We start from the raw sequence: 18,274 nt of genomic DNA, 5'->3' as shown, positions 1-18,274 counted from the left end.
GTGCAGTATCAGTTCACAGAAAGCTACTTACAGAAATATCTGAGGTTTATAGAGGACACTGCCAGCTGGTTAACACTATAAACTGTTAAACTGTGGTGTTATTTGGAGGTGATGTCCCAGGCTCAACCATCACCAGCATTTTTTTCATTGGCAGAAAAAACAGGATCTTCATCTGTCCTCCATGTTGTTTTTGTTCTATGAAAGCACGCTCATTATAAAAGCACAAAAGAATAAAAATGAAGGATTCTGATGACGGTCGGTATGCCGACATGCACCACATTTTAAAGCTCCCCTAGCACACAACACAATACCGTGTACGTGTATCGTATACAACTTGCTGGTTGCTGTGGTCAGTGCTTGCATTCACGCCTTCGTATGTATGGTTTCCCCTTTAATTTAAATATTTTGATATTAAAAGTTAAAGTAACCCACATAGACTTTTGAGACTGCAAATTGCAGATTTGATATTAGTCCCCTTCAGTAATTAATAATCAAAATATTAAATACTTAATTACCCTAATAATTAATTTACATTATTAAATTTTAATAATTATTTTTAATAATTATTAATATTTTTGCTAATACCAAAATCCTGTCCCCTACTGAGCACGACATTATCAAGTAAAAGTAGAAATACAGCAAAAAAAAGCATAAAAAAGCCCCAAAATAACTTTAAAAGAAAATTTGAACAGTACAATTTCTTTGTATTTTCACTGTATGGTTAAATATAGACCATACATGATGTGTTGAGGAGTCCTATAGTGACTATTTGCTTTCTTTCTTTACTTTAGTAACTTTCTCTATACTTTGTTTTTGTGACCTCGGAGGACTTCCCCCACCCTGCCGCATTGTGTTCTGAGCTGTTTCATACTTTTAGTTTTGTTTTCAGTCTGGTATATATGGACCACAGTGGGCTGTACTTACAACAGTTAAGCTGAGTGCATCCGACGTTTGCCATCTGTAACCCAAGCAACCTGATTCAGGTAAGTGAAATCATTTATAGTGCAAACAAAAGTGTATCGTTCATATTTTATTATTCCTTAACTGAATGATTATGCTGACTGATCATTGATGAACAATGTATAATATAATAACTTGCTATGGACCTATACAGGATATTTATATTACCACAGTTAATTTTATTCCACTCGAAGCAGTTTCCACTGAGAAACTAATCCACTGCTGACGTTTCCTGTTTGTCTTTCAGAATAAACTACTTGTCCTGAAGATGTCAGGTAGGCAAACATCATCATAGTAAGAATAATATCCTTTGTGCAGCAGTGTATAGTGTCCTCTAATTAATATAATATAGTGAGGACTACTGAGGAGACAGATTGCCTTTTAATAAACCTTAAAGAGCGGACAGATCTCACAGGAGGAAAACAAAATGCCCAAACTTACACATATATAAACCTGTGTATCTAGTGTATGTTCATGTGTACAATTTGCTAGTACAAAAAGTTTATCACTGTTTAATTAAATCATAGGACTTTTGTAGATTTTAAAAAGAAAACAAAATAACTATCTACAAAATGTGTTCTCTCTTTGTTTTCAGCCAAAGCAGTTGAAAATGTGGGTAAAGAACTGCATGGGGACCCCGAACCGTTCGACCGGCCTGGTTTCTATGCTGCTAATGCTTATTCGGGAAGCGGTTCATTTGATGATGGATTTGAGTACTCTGCTGCAGGACTGGTTTATGTTCGTGCTAAAGTCGGCGATTTGGGAGCAGAAGCTAGAGGCCCCACCGTTGGCGTAGGGTTCGGAGACTCGGAATCAGGTCTCAGAGCCGGTGTCAAAGCAGAATTGGCCAGTGCTTCAGCCACTGCTGGTCCAGTGAAAGCTACAGTCGGTCTGGCAGCGGACACCGGGTTTAGCGCTGGTCAGTCAGGTGTGGGGGTACAAGTCCTGGGAACAGGTGTCAGCATTGGTCGTACTACGAAGATTTCCTTATTCGGGAGTTCGCTTCAATGGAAATGGTTCTAAACTGTGGCTTTGTGTCAAATACAGCTCTTTGTGATTGTGTTTTGTGCCTTCAAATCCAACAATGAAACCTCTTCTGTATCTGTATCACTGGAACTTTCCAGTTATATAAACAATGTCATTTCTAATCTCCACCGAGATATATTGTTTATCTCCAATGTATGATTTCACTGCAGACAATAAATTTAAACTTGCTTATTGATTTTTCAGTGTGTGCTGCTTTTAAATGACAGGAAGTGAAATGACCAGTTTCTGTCATAATAAGAATAAAATTCACAAATAAGATTTCTGCAAAAGAATAACGTTAAAAATTAAGTGAAGGCCTTTTATAGAAAGTAGCAGGAAATGTTTACAGGATGAATTTTCATAATTTCACATGGAGATATGGCTCAGGTCTGGCCTTCATTAGCAAGTTTGTTTTAAAGTAGGCAATTATTTGAGTATTAATGTATCCATTATTTTACTAATAATCATTTATTCTATAAAATGTATGTCTTTCCATCTCCAAACTATGTCTCATCTGGAGTGATTAATAACACCATTAACAACAAGCACATTATTATTATTTAATACAGAAAGAAAACAGGGTTCCCACTCTTTGTAAGAAATAATTTTCCAGGATCTTTTCCAGTTGCGTATATATCTCAACAAATAAAGTCCTTTACGTGTTTTAACAGGAATATGTTACAAGATGTTTGTTTATTGATCTACTACTTTACACTACAGGGTCACAGCACACAGGAAGAAAGATCAATGATGCACTTATTGGAACAACATCAATATGACTCAATGCTGCCACCTTGTGACAAACGTCTGCAATAGCAAGTGAAACTGTGAGCTTCATCATCAGTTCATATATTAATACAGCCATTTATTAGCTCTGACCCTGATTTAGATAAATATATATTAAATAAACTAAATATCCTCATTAGTATCCAACTGAGCAATTTGTTTAATAAAAGACCAGTTATGTCTATTTGTCTGTAAACGTTTGGTTCAGATTGAGGTTATTTGAGGCTGAAAAGTGTTTATTATAAGTCTATTAAACTTTATATAAACTGATAAATGTACGTTGGTTAGACACTGAAAAAACAACAAAGGCGAAGGCCTATTTATTGGAAAGTATATAAATAATATAAATTACATTATATCAATTAAAAACATTGAGTTACACAAGTAAATAAAGATACTATATTTAGTTATAAAATGTCAAGCCTTAGTTTAAAACAGGATTAAATAATATTGATCAAGTTCTTCTCATAGTCCAGATTTGTACCCTGAATTATCCAGATACCATTAACTATTAAACACTGAACTATTTTAATGACTGAATGATCGTTTTGAGTCATTTTTAAAGAACATAAATGTTATTGATTAGCCTACTGATTTAATATGTTCTGGTTTCCTTCTGCACTGAATGTCTTTGGGTTGTGGACCAGACATTTGAGGCGTCGCCGTTTTCTGGAGGAAACAACTAATCGATTAATCAATAATGTAAATAAGCAGTCCCACTATAAACCATATGGGTCACTTAGCGTGCCGACGTGTTACTATGGAAACAGTAATGTTACACTTCACCCATAATGACGCCATCCTTAAATGTGGTGCATTATTAAAATGACTTCTGTCTCTCTCTCTCTGTCTCACTGATGACTGAATTTTATTTATTATTTATTATTATTTATTTTGGTGGATGATTTCATCTTCTGCACGTTCAGTCACGATTATTATTATTATTATTAGTATTATTATTAGTAGTAGTAGTAGTAGTAAGATATACAAATACTCTGTTTGGTCTGTATGTCTTATTTTTATAGTATAATTTTCACATTAAAATCATTAAAAACTCCGTCTACCTCGTTAAAAACGACAGAATGTGTGTTGTTGTAATTGTGATGTCACCAATTCTGCTCGTAGGCCCCGCCCCTTAAAATCAGATTTTTAATGAGCTCAGAGAAACTTTACACTTTTAGCAAATGAATGTGAAAACATGCTTCTAGAGTCAAACTCATCATTCAGACATCAGACTGTAGGAACGAGAAGATAAACTGAGTGAAATCTGACTGGAGGGGGACTTTAAAAACCTTTAATTTAACAATTTATTGAACAGTATAACATTTAGTTCTCTTGCTCAATTACACATTTATTGCTCTCGCCAGTAGGTGGTGGAGTCAGTGGAGGGTCTGTTCATCCTGTGCTGCTGTACTGAGATCACACTGACATTCATATATCACTTTATTTAGGAAGCTTTCGGTCTATCTGACATTCATCATACAAAACACTACAATGGACAGACAGGCGCAAATAACCAGCCTCCATCAACAGCAGTATGCAAAACAGCTGCGTTCACCCTGCAGGAAGAACCCCCCACCTCTTGGGAAATGTAGTTTCAAGGTGCTGTGAGACTACAAATAGAAGCCATGCTTGCAGCAAAACACAAAGAAATACAGAAAAAGGAGGGCAGAGCACAGTGAACACACGAAGAACCAGAAACAGGAAGCTCCTTTATAGCAGCACCATGTAATGTCACCACATAGTGTATGTGCGGGCGCTTTGGAAAAGGAATCAGGCCAGAGCTGTCATAAATCAGAGATCACCCAGATCTATACGAGGCCAGAGACGTCTCAGAGCACCGACAGAACAAAGAGCTGTGGAGGGCCTTCAGGCGTCGGCCATCGTGAACCACAGGCTCTAAATCCTACGTAAGAAATGTATGAATATTGATCTATAATCACAGTGACAGGCAGGAAGTCTGGCTAATAGGAATCACAGGTGCACCCTTCCTGGTAGAAAACACTGCAGACAGCACTGGCTGGAAATGATACTGGAGATTATAGAAATATTATAGGACAGTATTACCTTCAAAAAGCATAATATAAAACTATAAAACATGATGATACACACTATAAGCATGCATCCTGTAAAGTGTAAAGTGTGTGAGGCTGTATAATAAATGTGTTTTACATTCATATGTGTGCTGCTATAGATTTAACATTTAGGATAAACTGCATATTTTATTTATCTTTGGGAACTACAATAAACACATCAGCGTCGGTGTTAAAGGCCAATGCTCACATACAGTTTGGGGACTACTTTACGTCGGCCTCCACTTCGTGCGGGAGTGTGCGACACCGCTGTGCTCATCCTCACACGCGTACTGATCCAGAACAGACTCAGAAGCATCACTGATATGAGATTAAAAAAAAAAAAAAAAAAAACCTTCTGTTTACTATTTTATTTATCCTATTGTGGCGCAGTGGTTCGGCCTGCAGTGTGTAACCTTCATCCCACACACACACACACACACAGCGAGCCTCTCTGATCCGTTAGCTTAGCAACAACACAACGTTTGCAGACAGCAGTAGCAGAGCTCCGGGTGACAGTAGAAGCTGCAGCGGTCTGTCTCTCTCTCTCTCTGTCTGTCTGTCTCTCTCCCTGTCTCTCTCCCAGCCGCTGCTCATTAGCGCTAACTACCGGCTGAGCTCGCTGTTTCCAGCTCACACCGCCGTGCTCAGTCTGTAAATCACTCCGCCGATTGTTGAACCAATGGGGAAGGAGCTCGCGCCGCTCTCAACCAATCGGATTCGACGGCCGCCCCCCCCGCGCAAAGCGAGTATAAATACACCCCAACTAGCAACATCTCATATAGCTTAAAATCCTTGAACACAGCCGAGAGGTGTAGCGCGAAATTTGTCTCGTCATCGTCAACTCCTTTAAAACGCACCGTCAGAAAACATGGTGAGTATGGAATAACGGAATTATGGGATGTATTTATGTTCGATTTAACCGAGCTAACAAACCCCACACACCAATTAACACCAGTTATCGGTTCAAACGGCTCTTAATGGGCATCACCGCACCGGCGAACAATTGGCTCGCTAACTGGCGAACTGTTAGCTCGCTAACGGACGAACTGTTATCTGCAGCCTTAATTATATCTGATGCATTGGCCCATCTGGCTGTTTAGGTCCTGTAATTGCATTTTAAAAAGGGTGATTTTGAATGCGCAGACTGTGTCTCGGTCCATGGTGGTCATCATCATCTCTGCCTCTGCGTGCCTTTGTCCAAAATGTGCTGAGTAATCTGAAGCATCTCGTGGTTAAAATGCGTTTATGTCTTAAATAATAATGTCGTTTTCTCTATTAACCTACTGATTTAGTCCCTGAACCCCTCAGAAAAGGCTTGCTGTCTACCAAAGTGACGTCCTCAAATGTTTTGTGTCTGTGCACAATCCAAATATATCCAGTTTTTAGTCATAAATGACCTAAAGAAAGCAGAAAATGTTCACATTTGATAAGCTTAAATCAGATAATTTGTATTTTTTTTACATCTTAAAGGACTCAAAATGACTAAGCAATTATCACAATAGCTGGAGATTAATTAATTAATAATTGAGCAGATGCTGCAGCTCTAGCAAGTGTCACAAACTGCCTTTGTTCTCTCTCTTTTTCCTCCAGCGTGAGTGTATCTCGGTGCACGTCGGTCAGGCCGGTGTTCAGATCGGCAATGCCTGCTGGGAGCTTTACTGCCTGGAACATGGGATCCAGCCGGACGGACAGATGCCCAGTGACAAGACCATCGGAGGAGGAGACGACTCCTTCAACACTTTCTTCAGTGAGACTGGAGCCGGAAAGCACGTCCCCAGGGCTGTCTTTGTGGACCTGGAGCCGACCGTCATTGGTGAACTGACATTTAATGGATACAACAAATAAGTGTGTGTGTGGTTGCTGTTTAAACCCTCCTATAATCTCTCAGTAATTGGGGATGTCCCAAACAAGTTTTTTTTTTTTTAGGCCCCCAGTCAGTAATTTAATGTCATAATACTTGTATTTGTTTTGAGATAATGTGGGGTCCAGTGTAAAATAGAAGTACATTAAAGTTATTAAAATAATCCACTATATATGCTTGACAATTCATTTATTCTTATATTTTTTTGTCTAGTGGCTGTGTGGAAGGAGTTTCTCTCTCCAGTGTTTGTTGCTTCAGTGTAGCTTTTACCTGAATTAACAGTATACTTTTTCATAGTCTCTACATCTTTAGTGCAAATTACATTTATTGGCTTTGTGTTTGTTGGGGGCTGTTGCACAGGCGGCCCCGCCCATGATGAAACTCTGCAGCGGGCGTGGTCGCTCCTGCTGTCTCTCCTACAGAGATGACTTGCAACAAAAGATCGGATCAATAAAGCTCAACAAAGCCAATACGAGACTTGATTTTTAAAATGCCGGTGCTGATACTAATCAAGATTGGATCAGGACATCCCTAATGGTCATTTATTTATTTTTTTTAGATGAGGTGCGCACTGGGACCTACCGCCAGCTGTTCCATCCTGAGCAGCTGATCACCGGCAAGGAGGATGCTGCTAACAACTACGCCCGCGGACACTACACCATCGGCAAAGAGATCATCGACCTGGTGCTGGACAGGATGCGTAAACTGGTGGGTCAAATGGAACAGAATTTAATTTCAGAATATCAAATGAAAGGACATTACTGTATCTCATTAGTGATTGTCTCTCTGTCCTCAGGCTGACCAGTGCACCGGCCTTCAGGGCTTCCTGGTCTTCCACAGCTTCGGAGGTGGCACCGGCTCTGGTTTCACCTCCCTGCTGATGGAGCGTTTATCCGTTGACTATGGCAAGAAGTCAAAGCTGGAGTTCTCCGTCTACCCAGCTCCTCAGGTGTCCACCGCTGTGGTGGAGCCCTACAACTCCATCCTGACCACCCACACCACCCTGGAGCACTCTGACTGTGCCTTCATGGTGGACAACGAGGCCATCTACGATATCTGCCGCAGGAACCTCGATATCGAGCGTCCGTCTTACACCAACCTGAACAGGTTGATCAGTCAGATCGTGTCCTCCATCACTGCTTCCCTTCGCTTCGACGGCGCCCTCAATGTTGATCTGACAGAGTTCCAGACCAACTTGGTGCCATATCCCCGTATCCACTTCCCTCTGGCCACCTACGCCCCGGTTATCTCAGCTGAGAAGGCTTACCACGAGCAGTTAACGGTGTCTGAAATCACCAACGCCTGCTTCGAGCCGGCCAATCAGCTGGTGAAATGCGACCCTCGCCACGGCAAGTACATGGCTTGCTGCCTCTTGTATCGTGGCGATGTTGTGCCCAAAGATGTTAATGCTGCTATTGCCACCATCAAAACCAAGCGCACTATCCAGTTTGTGGACTGGTGCCCCACTGGGTTCAAGGTTGGCATCAACTACCAGCCACCCACCGTAGTTCCTGGTGGAGATCTGGCCAAGGTCCAGAGGGCTGTGTGCATGCTGAGCAACACCACTGCCATCGCAGAGGCCTGGGCTCGGCTCGACCACAAGTTCGATCTGATGTACGCCAAGAGGGCCTTTGTTCACTGGTACGTGGGTGAGGGTATGGAGGAGGGAGAGTTCTCTGAGGCCAGAGAGGATATGGCGGCTCTGGAGAAGGACTATGAGGAGGTTGGAGCTGATAGTGTGGGAGAGGAGGGTGAGGACGAAGGAGAGGAGTATTAAACAGGCACAGGCATTCCCATGTACTAATCTCTGCCTCTGAAGATAAAATAAAGTTTGTTCATTGACTGCATTATTGATTCTCTTTAATACACTTGGATTCATTACACAGCTCATTAAACACACCGTTCTGTAGTTGGACTTGTGCTGCTGTCTCTGGTAGACGTGAACTGGTTTAAGTCTTAGATTGTAAAGGGGACTATTCTGTCCATAGGTTTCACTATAGATAGATTAGGAATAATTACATTTTATGTAATATTGGTACGTTAATATTGAACTGCTCTAAGCCACTGTTCAATGTTTAACATAAGAAATCTGTCTTTTAGTTCTTTAGTAATTTGTTTAGGACTTAGAACATTGTTTGTCCAAAGGAGAGTATTTCTACCACTTTGGTTTCCATTACATTTAATGTTGAAAAAATACCAAAGCATGCATAATTCCTAAGATAAATGTACTATAGAATTAATTAAATGTAAATGCCACGTAAACCACATTTTATATTTTATTTTTCGGTGCTGCTAACTGCTGTAAACACAAGTCCATGTTTTCTGCTATTTCTCAAGGAGACTCCATCTTAGTGTTATTGAGTCAATAACTGTAATATAGTTACGTGATTCTTAATCTAGTGATGCATTCAGTGTGTTTTGCTTGCAGGGGGCACTTATAACTATTTTAAAAGAGGTACACTGATGAATAAAGTAGAGAATCACTGAGAAGATTTAAAATGACTCCACTCACTTCAGTCACTTGGGGGCGGTGGCGTTCAACACATGTTTGAACTTTACACCAGTTAAAAATGGAAAACCACTCTCAATTTCAGTTATTTTACTACTAAATGTTTCCAGAGTTTTAGCCTGAGAAGAACAGAAATAACCTGTCTGTTAATAATGAAGATTACAGATCATATACTTAACTACTGCATGATGTAATCTATCCATCTAATTGGTCGCCTATCAATTAAACAACAATTATTTTGTACATATTGTCTCTATTTTTATATATTTATAGTCTCTTTTTATCTATTTCTACTTTTATCTTTATTTATACTCTCCATGTTTACTGTAAAGCACCTATTTACTAAGGCAAATGCCCTATTTGGCAATAAACCTGATTCTGATTCTGATCTACATTTGTTCAATAAAGAGGAAATAAAAATGGTTTTAGTGCCATCTTTTATTTTTAATTAATTTTTTAAAACTTTATTTAGACATAGACAATATGGGGGACAGACACAAACAATACATTAGTTAAATAATTATACAAGGTAAATAACCGTAAAGTTTGGATTGCTTTATTTTCACAGTATGGAAGTAAAGTAATGTTTTATAAATGTTACTTTAAAAAAATAAATGGTTTATAATTGGAAAATGTAGATTTGTGGACAACAACACATTTTTTTTATATAAAATGGTAAAACAATATACTGGGGGAAATAAAAGCACAAATAACAAGAATGGGGAACTGCAACCAAAATAACCGATATAAATCTTCTGTTTAAACCCTTTCTATACATCTTTACAAAAACACCTTGCAGGGATAAAAGCGAGGGATCATTATTCGCTCTTAAACACCACAGTTCCCTCCAGCCCGGGTCAGGGAGGCGACATTTGGAGCCCCTTTCTCTCTCTCCCCGTTGTTGTTGTCTTTCTCCCTCTTCAATGTCTCCCTCAGTCGGCCGATCATCCGGGGCACCGCCGGCGCCGACGTCACCGCGCGGCGTGACGTGTGTTCCTGTGACGCGCAGAAATTTTAAACTATCGTCCTTCTCAGTGATGGCGGCTTCGTTTCGTTCTCTCCCCGCAAGCTGTAATAACAAATGGTACTACACCCGACAGCAGATCGACAACAGCCCCTCACGGCGAGCTGGACTTGATCCCGACAAGGAGCTGTCCTACAGGCAACAGGCGGCCAACCTGCTCCAGGACATGGGACAGCGGCTCAATGTGTATCCTTCATTTCTTATTTTTTTTTTTTTTTTTTTTTTTGTCGAGGGACGGCTAGCTCAACGTTAGCCTGTTAGCGAGCGAAGTTTAGCTCCTCATGAAGCCGGGTTGGGTCGAGAGCATGGCTGCTGTCTGTCTGTGTGTGGTTTAAGTTTGTGTGTGTGTGTGTTTGGGGCTCGTCTCGGGGGGTTTTTGTTGCGTGAAGGCGGCCCCAGCTAACGTTATCTAACGGCGGCGTAGTGAGGCTGAAGCGGGGCCGCGGAGGCCTGTGTGGTCGGCGGGGCCTTCAGGACGTTAGCTTCAGCTTAGCCTCGCTCTGTAAGTGTTAAAGAGTTAGAGAGGTAGAGAGGAGCGACCTTCCTTCAGATGTTGGGGGTTTTTTTAAAACGTGTTTCCGTGTTTTTTTTTAATCTTTAAAGACAAACCCTTATTGTAGGTTATATCCATAATAATAAACTAACTAACCTCTGACTGATGCGGGGAGCTAACTGGGGTTTCAACTTTGTTGTTCTGTTACTGTGAGATGTTTGGCTGAGGTGATGTTGAGAATTATAACTCATTATTTAAATGAAAGCTCTCTGGTTATGTAATTAAACATATAGACCAATGATCCCCCCTACTCACAGTCACAATCAGGGATGGGGAAATATATAATATTATCTTGTGTCACGATACATTTATCCAGGTGAAAATCCATTATTGGGATCATCTTGAATATTCTCTGATGGCTTGAACTGAAAAAGCTATCTACCTCGCCAGCATACAGTCCTGTAGTGATTGCCTGATTGCCCCACATCTTCCCTATTATACCCCAAAATCCTAAGCCAGTCACCGTGCCCGGCTGACCTGTTATATATCCCCCACACTGCATCTGTATCAGTAAATATGTGGCATTTTCTGCATGTGTTTCGACCTGTGTTACACTACTGTTTGCTACTGTATCCTTAACTACCATGCATCAGGTCCCAACTTACAATTAACACAGCGATTGTGTACATGCATCGATTCTACATGGTCCAGTCATTCACCAGGTTTCACAGAAATGTAGGTATTCTTTGTCGCGCTCGCCCCCCCAAAAGTCCCTGATGCAAACTGCCCGTCAGTCAACTCATGAATTTGTTTTGGTTTGCCACCAGGTTATTTCTCCCGCCGCGCTCTTCCTCGCTGCGAAGGTCGAGGAGCAGCCCCGAAAGCTGGAACATGTTATAAAGGTGGCCCATGCATGCCTCAATCCTCAGGATCCTTCACCAGATGTACGCAGTGATGTAAGTGTTGGGATGTAGTGAAAATCGCCTGCAATTGTGCTCCGCCTCAAGGGGAATGTATTATTTCATCAGAAGAATATGTGTTTATCTGTTTTTAATAATTTAACTAATTATTTTGTGTACATTCAGAATCAACAATTTGTCTATAAAACTTCCTGTGTGGCTGCACTTTGAGTTGAAGCTACTTAAATGTGTGACACATTTCCTTCTTCTGGAGCAGAGGATTTTCCAACAGCAGCTTCAGTGTTGATGCTTTTTAGATGTAATGTATGTTGTCATAAAGTTAACAGATATTTGGGTTTGTCTTCTTCTCTCTTTTTTGCACAATGCATTTAAACTGGGTACAATTGCTTGAAAGGGTTGTTTTTGTTTTGAGCTGTTGCTACCTCAGACATTGGGGCTGCTAGATACACGGGGTCGAGAGAGCAATGCATCCCAGTGTCTGTAGGTTCAGTCCTCCAGGTAATGTCATGTTTAACAGTTGTAAAACAAGTGCGTCTGTACTCAGTTTGTAGATCATAACCGTTTCATTGCTTCGTCAATTCTACGTGAGAAGGTGGGTTTAATATGTTTGACAAACGGATAGAGGCCTCCCAGTGAGTAACGTGCCTCCTGTCCTCTCAACCTCAGGCCTACCTGCAACAAGCCCAAGACCTGGTCATTCTTGAGAGCATAATACTCCAGACCTTGGGTAAGTTGGGAAGGAAGAACTGGGTCCCTTGATTTCCCTCCAGAAACACATTTTTGATTATAAAAAAAAAATAGTGCTAACCTGTTTTACTTTTGTCTACAGAAAGCCCATAAGCGGTTAGCAGCACTGGAAAGGGACATTCACGCTTCATATTAGCCGCTTGCTACATTACCCATTGTTTCCCCTTTTTTTTGTTTCTATTATGTCCTTAACTTTAACGTTTCCCTCTTTTAATTTTTTTATTTTTTTTTTGGGTTATATTTTTAAGCCAAATGTTTGAAGACCATGTGATGAATCATTGTATTGCTTTTAGCATCTGTGCTACACCTGCTTAATCCTTTCCCATGCTTTCAAGCTTGGAAGTAGGCAGCTGAAGAAGATAATTTAATGATTTAATTGAAAACAACAAATACATTTTTTTTTTTTTTAAAGCAAGATTCGATGTCGCAACCAAGAAAGAATTGGGAAAAGACTTATAATTTTATGTTTTCACGTCATTCAGGATGTTATTGGAAGACCCCATGAATATTCTTTACAACACATAGTTTGATATAACAGCATTTATTTTCTGGTTTCCAGGGAGTTGAATGGGATTGAATGAAATCTAAATGGTGCATATGTTAGTTTGGCTTCTGCATTTCATTTATGAAGCCGTGTCTCTTTTTGTCCCTTTTTTATTACAGCTTTTGAAATCACCATTGACCATCCACACACTCACGTTGTCAAGTGCACTCAGCTTGTCAGAGGTGAGCATCAACTCTTCAATTTACGTTAAATTCTGTTTGGATGTTGCTGATTTGAAGTTTGAACATTAAATTGTTCCTTTAGCAGATTTTAAGTGTGTTTTTTTGTTCTATTGTTGTTCCAGCGAGTAAGGATTTGGCTCAAACATCATACTTTATGGCCACAAACAGGTATATTCACAGTTCACTGTAAAACATAAGCTTCTGTGTTTTTTTCATATGAACAGTAAAATAGTGCAGCATGTGTTATATCAATTCCAAACTCAATATACTGAATATCTGTTCTCTCTCCTCCTGTTTCTGTTTTCTTTCCTTCCGGGACGTATCCTGCCACGTAGTCTGCACTTGACCACGTTCTGCCTGCAGTATAGTCCGCCGGTTGTGGCCTGTGTGTGCATCCATCTCGCCTGCAAGTGGTCCAACTGGGAGATCCCTGTGTCTACAGACGGCAAACACTGGTGGGAGTATGTTGATCCCACAGTTACCCTCGAGCTGCTGGATGGTATGTGCTGGAAATGATTTCACTATTCAGTATTTTCCAAGTACAAGCAGGAAGAACATGTTTTGAAATTCAAATCATACATTGGTTATAGATTAATCTGATAACTGATGATTTGAAAGTTTTTAACTTTCTCCAGCTGAGCTTCACTCCCTTATTTACAACTTCTTTTCAGAGCTCACACATGAGTTCCTGCAGATTCTAGAGAAAACACCCAGCCGGTTGAAACGGATTCGCAACTGGAAGGTACAGTTTTTCCCCCATTGCTTCTTTGTGACCAATACATCCTTCATTGTGCATTTTTTGTTGACTTGCATTTCATTGGTTGTCTCTTTTCTTGGCTCCAGGCTGGAGGTCAGACACCAAAAGCCAAGACAAAAGTCCAGGAGGAAGGGGACCAAAGGGACGCCATGATGAGCATGATCTCCATGGCCTCATCAGAGAGCACCGTGGCGGGCCTGATGAGCCTCTCAGCTCCACCTTCTGCCTCTTCTTCTTCCTCGTCCATGGGCGACAAGGACAGGGGTGCATCTGGCAGTGCTCAGACTTGGAGTGGGAAAGGTGCGGCTGTAACTGAGCAGCAACAACAGCAGCAGCAGCAGCAGCAGCCCAACAACGAGGTTCATGCCCCAGCCAAGGTATCACTGAGTGAGTACCGCGCCAAGAACGCAGACGTCCTGGCCGCCCAGAAGAGGAAGCTGGAGAACATGGAGGCCAGCGTGAAGAGGGACTATGCGAACGCTGCCCAGGCTCTCATTGGTCAGCAGCAGAGGAAGGACAAGCAGCAGCATCATCACCAGCAGTCCAGCTCCTCCTCCTCTGATGTGTCCAATCCTTCTCCAATAATTCTGAAAATCCCCCTGGAGAAGGAGAGGCACGACAGGAGCTCTCTGAAAATGCGTTTCCCCCTAGCTGGGGGAGGAGGCAGCGGGCACGGAGCCAGCGCCCGAGGTCAGGATCAGGACATCAAAGTCAGAATACGAGTGCCTGAGAAGCAACGGGGGAGTTCAGGAGAGGAGGGCAAGAGCAGGGACAAGCACAGGGAAAGGTCTAACCACCATCACCATCATCACCACCACCACCACCATTCCTCCTCTGGCAGTGCCTCACTCTCCTCTTCACACAAACATTCATCCAGTACCGGCGGAGCGGTCGGAAGCAGCAAAAAAGTCCCCAGCGACTCCTCTAGAACGAGCTCTTCGTCCTCTTCCACCTCACGTAAGAGGACACACTCCCAAGATACCACGGCGGGCTCTCACGCTGCCTCTAAAGTCAGCAAGTCCTCTAGGAATCCCTACCAGCTGCCGTCCCTGTCTTCCTCCTCTGGACAAACTCTGGGGCACGGTCCCGACATTCTGCCCAACCTGGGCCTTCCCCTCCACCAGGGGAGCTTTTCGCACTCCAAAGGCGACAAGACGGACACTAATGGACACGGTGCGACAGGCGGAGCCCAGTCGAACGAGTACCAGGACACTTTCGAAATGCTAAACTCACTTCTGAGTGCGCAGGGGGTCCAGCCGTCCCAGCCGTCCATGTTTGACTACAGATCCCAGTATGGGGAGTACCGGTACAGTGGTGGCTCCAGGGGGAGCAACCCCAGGCCCCCACCCCTACCTTCAGAACCACCTCCCCCACTGCCGCCCTTACCCAAATGAGTTCCTGACGTATTGTGTACATTGTACTTGACATCAGAAACATCCATATTGTTACATAAAGTATTGTATTCCTTTTTTTATTTTTAAACTCACCCAACATTTTTTTTTTTTTTTATATATATAGTGTGACAGCAGCGAAATGTAGTGGTGAGATAAATCAGTTTTCAATCCTTTTCTTTTTACAGTTCACTTGTGGGGCAATAATGAGAGGCTTTAAAAGCTTGAAAAATGTGAGGAAAAACAATTTACAGAAAAGTGTAGATAATTTTTTTTTTTTTTTTTTTTAGTTCTTCTGTTTAAACTCAAATGTGATGATGATGATGATGATGGGACCTGGTGTTTTTACCATCACTGTTTTGGAGGAAGTGAAATCATGAGGAAACTAAAAGATTTCCATCATATATACCTGTTAGATCTTCTTACAGATTGTCTTTTTATAATGTTTTTATAGTATGTTATTTATTAATTGAATGCTTTTTAAAAAACAAAACAAAAAAAGTCCCCTTTTGTACCTTTTTTTTTTTTTTAAGGTTTTCCCTCTATGTTCTTTTTTTGGGCAGAGGGATATTTCTCCACCAAGACTGTACAGGCTAGTTTGAGAGTGCATGTCTCCAAAGCCATCTTTTCAATATTTTTGTCTTTTTTAAAATATTTTCTTTATTTTTCTTTAACAGCCATAACCTAAAAAAAAAAAAAAAAAAAAAAAGCTGACTGCCCAACCCCCCCCGTTTATCTATTTTATTTCCTGTATTATTTGGTAAACTTGTACAAAAGACTGTAAAATGTTTTAAAAACAAAACATGAAATATTTTTTACATTTTTGTTAAGAAAAATTTGCAAAAAAAAAAAAGATGTAAATTAAGGAAAGCTTGTAATTTTTTTGGTTTTAGATTTTGAGTGTTGCAGTCATTGTTTTAAATGGTTGTAAAATATTCATATTCAGTTCTCTAATGATTACACTAATGGACAGTTCATACCAAGGATATAGTACATTTATGGTTTTATCAAAAGGGTTCAAAGAGTTCAAACATATCTACCCGGTATGGTCACAATGAAGGAATTTCCAATAAAAAAAAAAATCCCTCTAGAGAGGAAATGTGAGTTTTTGTCCTGTGATGTAATTGTCACTTGTTCATCAGTTTCCTCTGGAGGTCTTTGAGGGTGATCGCAGCTAAATGCAAAGATGGAAACAGGCAACGTGAATGGCCCCGCCGTCAGACGAGTCCCCTGTGAAACTGCCGTAAAACAAAAAATATATTTTCTACTGGTGCTCACTTTGTGGTGACCATATCGAGCACAGTATACAGTAAAGTATTCAAAATACACAATATCAAAGGCTAATCAAACCACATCTGTCTGTCATCCAGCTGTTAATGGTTGTCTTTCATTTATACATTTCCTTATTGGGGACGTTTTTAAATGTGTAAACTCCAGTGTACGCCTGTCAATTTGTGCTGGTCTGATTTTAATCATGTTTTTTTTTTTAAAAAAAAAGCTCTTTTGAGTCATGACCTGAGTCGTGACCTTTAAAACTACATTGGTGGATATTCAGCTTCAGATTGTTGTTTATGGTCCATCCACAAGCCATGATTCTTCAAAATGTTTGCATGTGTTCTTTAGTTCTGTAAATCGTACACTGCAAAGCAGGTTATCGACATTACCTCCACTACAAGGTCATAAGCATGAAGTATAATACTGTCTAATAAATTTGAATTAATGATGAATTCGGCTACGTTCACACTGAAAGCCTGAGTGCTCAATTCTGATTTATTGCTCAGATATGATTGTTTTTTTTCACATTACTGTTCAAATGTGGCCAAAATCAGATTCCAGTGTGAGCGGGTGATGATCCTGAAGTGATCTGCATAACATAACGTAGTCACATGAATTCTGATATGACTGTTCACACTGAAAAATCTGATCAGATTTCATGTGATTTCTGCTGCTCTCACAGCTCTGAGTCACATATGAGCAAAACCAAATCAGATTAGGGTCCCTTTGTGCCTGCAGTGTGATCACAGCCTTTTGTTTTTGAGCAAAATGGTGGAAAGTGTGCCATTTGTTGGCGAGAGAATCGGGTATCATCTGTACATTTAATTCATACTAAGCTTTATATGGTTTTGATTGTATAGTGTTACTGCTCTTTTACCTGCTTTCTTTTTTATCAGTTTGTAATCAAAAACTCATTTTTAGGCAGTTCACAGTAATGCAGTACAAGAAATCAGCCATACAGTTGTACAATTGTTTTTTGTTCCCTTTGATTATATGGAAGATAAGCTGAAAGAGTACAGCTCTTTGCTCAGGCAGCAGAGGTTTTTATTAGTTATTCAACTCTTGGTTGTAACAGGGAAACAGTAAATGCACTGAATATTTATCTCAGTAGGTTTGCCTACAATGCAATTGACAAAGTGTTACATGTATAATGGTTAGACTATTAGAATAGTTGTCCAATATGTCATTGCCATTTAAAAAAAACAAAAAAAAAACATTGTTTTATTTGATCTGGACAAATCTTCCAATTTAAGTATTAAACTTGATGCTGTGAGAGAGTCATACAAAAAGGAACACGCATTTCAAAACAAACCCATATGTGAGAAAAAAAATGGAAGACACTCATGCAACCTAACAATGCAAAAATCACATTAGCTACAATAAGTTTCGCGTTTTGTTTTTTCACGTCTTGGTGTTTTTAGTGACACTCAGGTCTGGAAATAAAACGTTTTGGGATATTTTGTTTTTTGTTTTTCAGTTAAAAGGATATATGTGAACACTGTTCTTTTTTTTGATATAATGTGGTTGCTTTATTCTCAATTAAAGTCAATAAATATTTTAAGAAAATATTGCGTTGTGCGTGTTTTTTTTTGCTGCAATATTGTGGGTGTATTAAAAAAAAAAAAAAAAAAAAAGATGTGTGTTTGGTGGCGGCTTTGATTGGCAGCCAGATTGGCCAATGAGATGCCTTGAATTTGAGCCAATCAGCGGTCCGGGTGGGCGGG

At 40.5% G+C, this 18,274-nt stretch overlaps 2 protein-coding genes across 2 annotated transcripts; both read left to right on the top strand.

Moving 5' to 3' along the window:
* The first annotated feature begins 5,601 nt into the window (after positions 1-5,601).
* On the top strand, positions 5,602-8,555 carry LOC127376921 (tubulin alpha-1C chain). Its single transcript, XM_051424315.1, has 4 exons — positions 5,602-5,718; positions 6,438-6,660; positions 7,268-7,416; positions 7,505-8,555. The coding sequence occupies exons 1-4, from the start codon at positions 5,716-5,718 to the stop codon at positions 8,483-8,485; spliced, it is 1,356 nt and encodes a 451-aa protein (XP_051280275.1). The 5' UTR covers positions 5,602-5,715; the 3' UTR covers positions 8,486-8,555.
* A 1,669-nt stretch (positions 8,556-10,224) lies between these two features.
* ccnt1 (cyclin T1) lies at positions 10,225-18,116 on the top strand. Its single transcript, XM_051424309.1, has 9 exons — positions 10,225-10,427; positions 11,388-11,469; positions 11,562-11,690; positions 12,321-12,381; positions 13,065-13,127; positions 13,241-13,295; positions 13,463-13,626; positions 13,799-13,869; positions 13,971-18,116. Exons 1-9 carry the CDS (start codon positions 10,255-10,257, stop codon positions 15,276-15,278), a joined length of 2,106 nt encoding a protein of 701 aa, XP_051280269.1. The 5' UTR covers positions 10,225-10,254; the 3' UTR covers positions 15,279-18,116.
* Positions 18,117-18,274: the final 158 nt, after the last annotated feature.

The sequence above is a fragment of the Dicentrarchus labrax genome, unplaced genomic scaffold, assembly GCF_905237075.1.
Source record: "Dicentrarchus labrax unplaced genomic scaffold, dlabrax2021, whole genome shotgun sequence".
Classification (NCBI taxonomy): Eukaryota; Metazoa; Chordata; class Actinopteri; family Moronidae; genus Dicentrarchus; species Dicentrarchus labrax.
Note: the sequence above shows the minus strand (reverse complement) of the source record. Positions and strands in the feature narration are given on the sequence as shown.

Coding starts and splice junctions, on each gene's coding strand:
- ccnt1 (XM_051424309.1), top strand. CDS start 10,255: ATGGCGGCTTCGTTTCGTTCTCTCCCCGCAAGCTGTAATAACAAATGG. Junction 10,428..11,387: donor ATGGGACAGCGGCTCAATGT/GTATCCTTCATT, acceptor ACCATGCATCAG/GTCCCAACTTACAATTAACA. Junction 13,870..13,970: donor AACGGATTCGCAACTGGAAG/GTACAGTTTTTC, acceptor TCTTGGCTCCAG/GCTGGAGGTCAGACACCAAA.
- LOC127376921 (XM_051424315.1), top strand. Junction 6,661..7,267: donor CCTGGAGCCGACCGTCATTG/GTGAACTGACAT, acceptor TATTTTTTTTAG/ATGAGGTGCGCACTGGGACC. Junction 7,417..7,504: donor TGGACAGGATGCGTAAACTG/GTGGGTCAAATG, acceptor CTCTGTCCTCAG/GCTGACCAGTGCACCGGCCT.